The sequence below is a fragment of the Anneissia japonica genome, unplaced genomic scaffold (genome assembly GCF_011630105.1).
Source record: "Anneissia japonica isolate Jap-2015-1 unplaced genomic scaffold, ASM1163010v1 scaffold5067_len495651_cov149, whole genome shotgun sequence".
Taxonomy (NCBI): domain Eukaryota; kingdom Metazoa; phylum Echinodermata; class Crinoidea; order Comatulida; family Comatulidae; genus Anneissia; species Anneissia japonica.
The window spans coordinates 70446-74679 of NW_022754121.1; the positions used below are offsets into that span (position 1 = coordinate 70446).

Consider the following 4234-nt stretch of genomic DNA (forward strand, 5'->3'; position numbering starts at 1 on the left):
GTATGATACAGTATTTTTTCTTGACTATGCAAACCTTAATATTAACATGGCTTTTCATAATTTTTTACTCTTGAAACCTATATACAAATTATGTCAAATAAAAGGTAAATGAAATTGGAAAACCAAGTTCATTTATACTTTGTATTAGACAATATATTAAACTTGATCTGAATAAAAGGATATTTCAGCTTCTGATGCTGCATGGGTTAGCTGTTCAGGTGATATCTCAACTCTGTCTTTGCGTTTGTCAGACCTTCGCAACATAATAACTGAAACAATGTGTACAACTCGATTTGTGTCAACCTAAAATATATAAATTAACAATAACAGTTTCATCAGGTTAATAATAAATAAGTACTTGATATACAATACCTCCTATCTTTTTCATGTAATTGGAAAAAAAATTGGGAACATGGAATAACCTTACAAAAGGAGAAGAATTGGTTTCAGAATAATAGACCCCAAGAGTTTACATTGGCCTAGCAGGGATGCTGCCGCCACACTCCACTGGGAATGAAACTGTTTTACAATGTTAATTTGTTTTTTATGCTCTATGATTTTGCATTAAATTTTGATTAAAAATGTACTGTTCCTCTTATATGAAAAGAAAACACAGGTACTGAGGAAAAATGCCATGACTATTAACAACCCAGTCACTATGAGTGGCAAACCACTAGAGGATGTGCAGGAGTTTACCTACCTGGGCAGTAAGATGACAGATGGCGACTGCGACGAAGAGGTAAACACCAGGATCAGCAAAGCCAAGTATCCTCCTTTTAACGGATCGGAGTGCTGGAAAGCCACTGCCGCTACTGGAAGTGTTCAAAAACAAATGCATGCGGCGCATCCTCAGAATCTACTGGCCAAATATCATTTCAAATGAACAACTCCGGAGCAAAACAGAAACAGTGCCCATACAAGAACAAATACAGATGCGTCGTTGGAATTGGTTAGGACATGTCTGTCGCATGCCACCTGCCTAGCTACCGAGAACAGCACTACGATGGACCCCACAAGGGAAAAGAAACGTGGACAGCCAAAAGAAACCTGGCGTAGAACCATTGTGAAAGACTTAAAGACGAAAGGACCTAGTCTTGAGACAGCCCTCAAAATTGCACCAGACAGAAATAAGTGGAGATCCTTTGCGTCGCCTCAAGCGCCAGATGGTACAGAAGAGGATGTAAAAGAAAGTTCCTCACAAATGGTTGTATTTTTAAATTGAACTGCTTACTTATAATGATCACGAAAGTTAAGAACAGTCAAAGAAAGGTCGCCTTACGACATTCTCCCCTAATGAAACTTTGTTTTTTAAAATAGGACCTCTCAATGGCAGGAAATGGCACTCTCAGACTTTAAATGTAAATTTGATAAAATTCAAATGTTACTATACTCTGAAACTCAACTCAATAAATATACATTGCATTTCATTTTATTAGGCCTATTCAGTTTTTTTTTGTTTTTTGTTTTTTTGGTCCGACTTCCCGAGGAGCTCTGGTCGTTGGGGGAGCTTGTCATGTCCGATGGAGAGCTTAAGCCCCTGCCAAACTCCCCCTCCCGGACTGGCACAGTCACTGGTGATACTGTATATTTAAATTTAACACAGGAAAAGGTAGGGAGTTGGATAGGATAAAGGATAGGATAATTAGTACACTACATACAAAAATAGCTAGGCCTAGGCCTAGATCTGACCTAGTAGGCGGTCCCTACTTGGGCCTACCAAAATAAAGAAATTGTAAAAATGTGTCAAGCTCAGAAGCAAGCTAATGAAGCATTAACCCTTTCCAGTCTGCCCCATTACCATTGCCTGAGGCTAAAGCTGGGAAATTACATCATCTATTGTACACTAATGTCGGGTTTTTACTGGGCGCAAGCATTTTATTTAGTCTGAATACAGGAGGCCCTCTACAGAAATACTTCTACATCACACTCAAAAAATCCTATAGAGGGCAGCCTTCGGTATAAAATAGTTATAAAAGCTATACAGGACGTACGTACAGTACAACGCCCTCGCAATAAAGGACCATAAGGATCACGGTCTGTTTTCATTCCTTTATTGAATTGAACCATTTGAATCTCTCATTTTTCTTGTTATTTAACAGCAAGGGAACATCCTCGACATCATCGTCTGCACTTGCCATTGCTGACGTCGTTCCACTTGGTTGCTTACACTGACTCCACAACTAATCAATTTCTTGTTCCCCAGACGCGGTGTGAACACAACAACCGGAAATTGTAACCGGGACTGGAATCCGGGCTTGATATGAACGTAGCTTTAGACTGACTTGTACTACTGTATGTTGCTGTCATCATGTTCTCTAATCAATTGTACATCATTGTTCAGAATACTCAAGGTGGACACGTCATCATCATTTGGAGAGATTGCCAATTTATTTTCAAAAAATTTCAATTTGTCTCACAATTTCTTTCTCTTGTTTTTGTGACATCCTTTTCTTATTTGCCAAATATGGAATTGTGATACCCCTAATTTTAAATTTAAAAACACCCCATAGAAGAGCATCGTCAATAGAAAATCCAACATTTTCTTTTTGTTGGTGATTAAAGTGTTTTTCACTGGCTAGAGAGTATTCATTTATAACATCATTTACACAATCTTTTACTTTTTTATATAAATTTCATCTTTCAGTAATGAGTTTTATTAAACTTCCAAAACCCTCTGCCATGCTCTGAATTATCACTTTCAATTTCTATATATACCACCGAGTGGTCAGTTCGATAACCATGACTTACTATTTTTAACAGCTGACAAAATATCCGTTGAAACTAAAATGTAACCCAATCTTGCTTGCTTCAAAGGCGTCGGTTGACGCCACGTGTAACATGTTATATTGGGGTGGGTTTCTCGCCAAATATCATGCAAATCATGAATTTGCATGATATTTGTAACCGATTGATTAGCCTATTGATTATTTTTATTTTTTCTCAAATACCTGTACATGTCTTTTTTATAATCTCAAACTACATTCCAATCCCCGCATTTAATTACAGAACCCACCTGGTTTTCGGCTTCTTCTATAATTTCTTCTAATCTATCGTAAAAATTATGATCATCCAGATTACTGTAGGACCATAAATATTTATAATATATAACATGTTATATATAGAATAAAATAATTAAAATGAAATGTAAATATTACTCAGTTTTTGCATCCTTTTTCTTCAATATGGTTGAAATGAAGTACACAGTATATTTTATTAAAATTCTAATCATTGTCGTGAAAATGGAATAAAATCTGACAATAATGTAACAATTTAAGCAATCTTAATAATTAAGAAAAGCACATATTAATGTTTAATTTTTTTTTTCACATTAAAACACTGACATAAAACATGAGTACATACTGTAGACCTAAATTAATCATAACAAATTGAAATAGAAAAACCACATTTTGATTTTTTAAATGTTAAAAATTTATTTTGAATCCGACTAAAATGAATGCACGATGGCGTGCATTTCGTTACTATTTTCTTTAGAACCATGCCCAATAATTAGGCCCACGTTAAAATTAGGTGGGGCGCGTAGCATCTAGTATCAATTATCCACAATTGGTATTGTTGTTGTCGCTTCAGTCCATATTTGTTCGACCAATGGGAGGCTATGTGAATGGCAATGAATTTTTGTTTTTAATTTCAAAAATGATAATGATATCGGTAATGATATTTGCAAAATATTAGATTACATCCAAAATGACAATTACTTACTAACACTGAAACAATAACATTTGAAAAACAAAATATATGAAAATGTTGATGAAATTTAAAGAAAAACCCACGACGAAAACTATAGTAATAAGAATATTCATATTCGTAAAAATGAATACAGCAGTAGGCCTATAGACATAAAAATTGCCACTGAATATTTATAAAAACTGACAGGTCCGCTGATTAATCTCAGAACAGTATACATACAGTACTCCAAGTATTAAAATAGGCTACAATTCAACATTAATTACGTCTATGTCATCATCGGGAGCAGACTGGTTTCCCCCGGACATTTTGCCCATTGTCATTTTCAAATTTCTCCCGGACTTTTGCCACCCACCCCTTTACATATTCTCATATTTATATGAGTAGGCCTAATTATTGGGCATGGTTCTAAAGAAATAACGAAATGCACGCCATCGTGCATTCATTTTAGTCGGATTCAAAATAAATTTTTAACATTTAAAAAATCATAATGTGGTTTTTCTATTTCAATTTTTACATTTTATTTATT

The 4234-nt window shown here is 35.1% G+C and overlaps 1 protein-coding gene across 1 annotated transcript in view; it reads right to left on the reverse strand.

Annotated features, from left to right (window-relative positions):
- LOC117123118 (lys-63-specific deubiquitinase BRCC36-like) overlaps nucleotides 1-4234 on the reverse strand; it is a 13757-nt gene that overhangs the window by 4232 nt on the left and 5291 nt on the right. Inside the window, exons 2-4 of the mRNA XM_033268961.1 lie at nucleotides 701-856; nucleotides 163-303; nucleotides 47-77 (exon numbers count right to left, since the gene is read on the reverse strand). Coding sequence (XP_033124852.1) covers nucleotides 47-77; nucleotides 163-303; nucleotides 701-856 — 328 coding nt within the window. The remainder of the gene's footprint in view (nucleotides 1-46; nucleotides 78-162; nucleotides 304-700; nucleotides 857-4234) is intronic.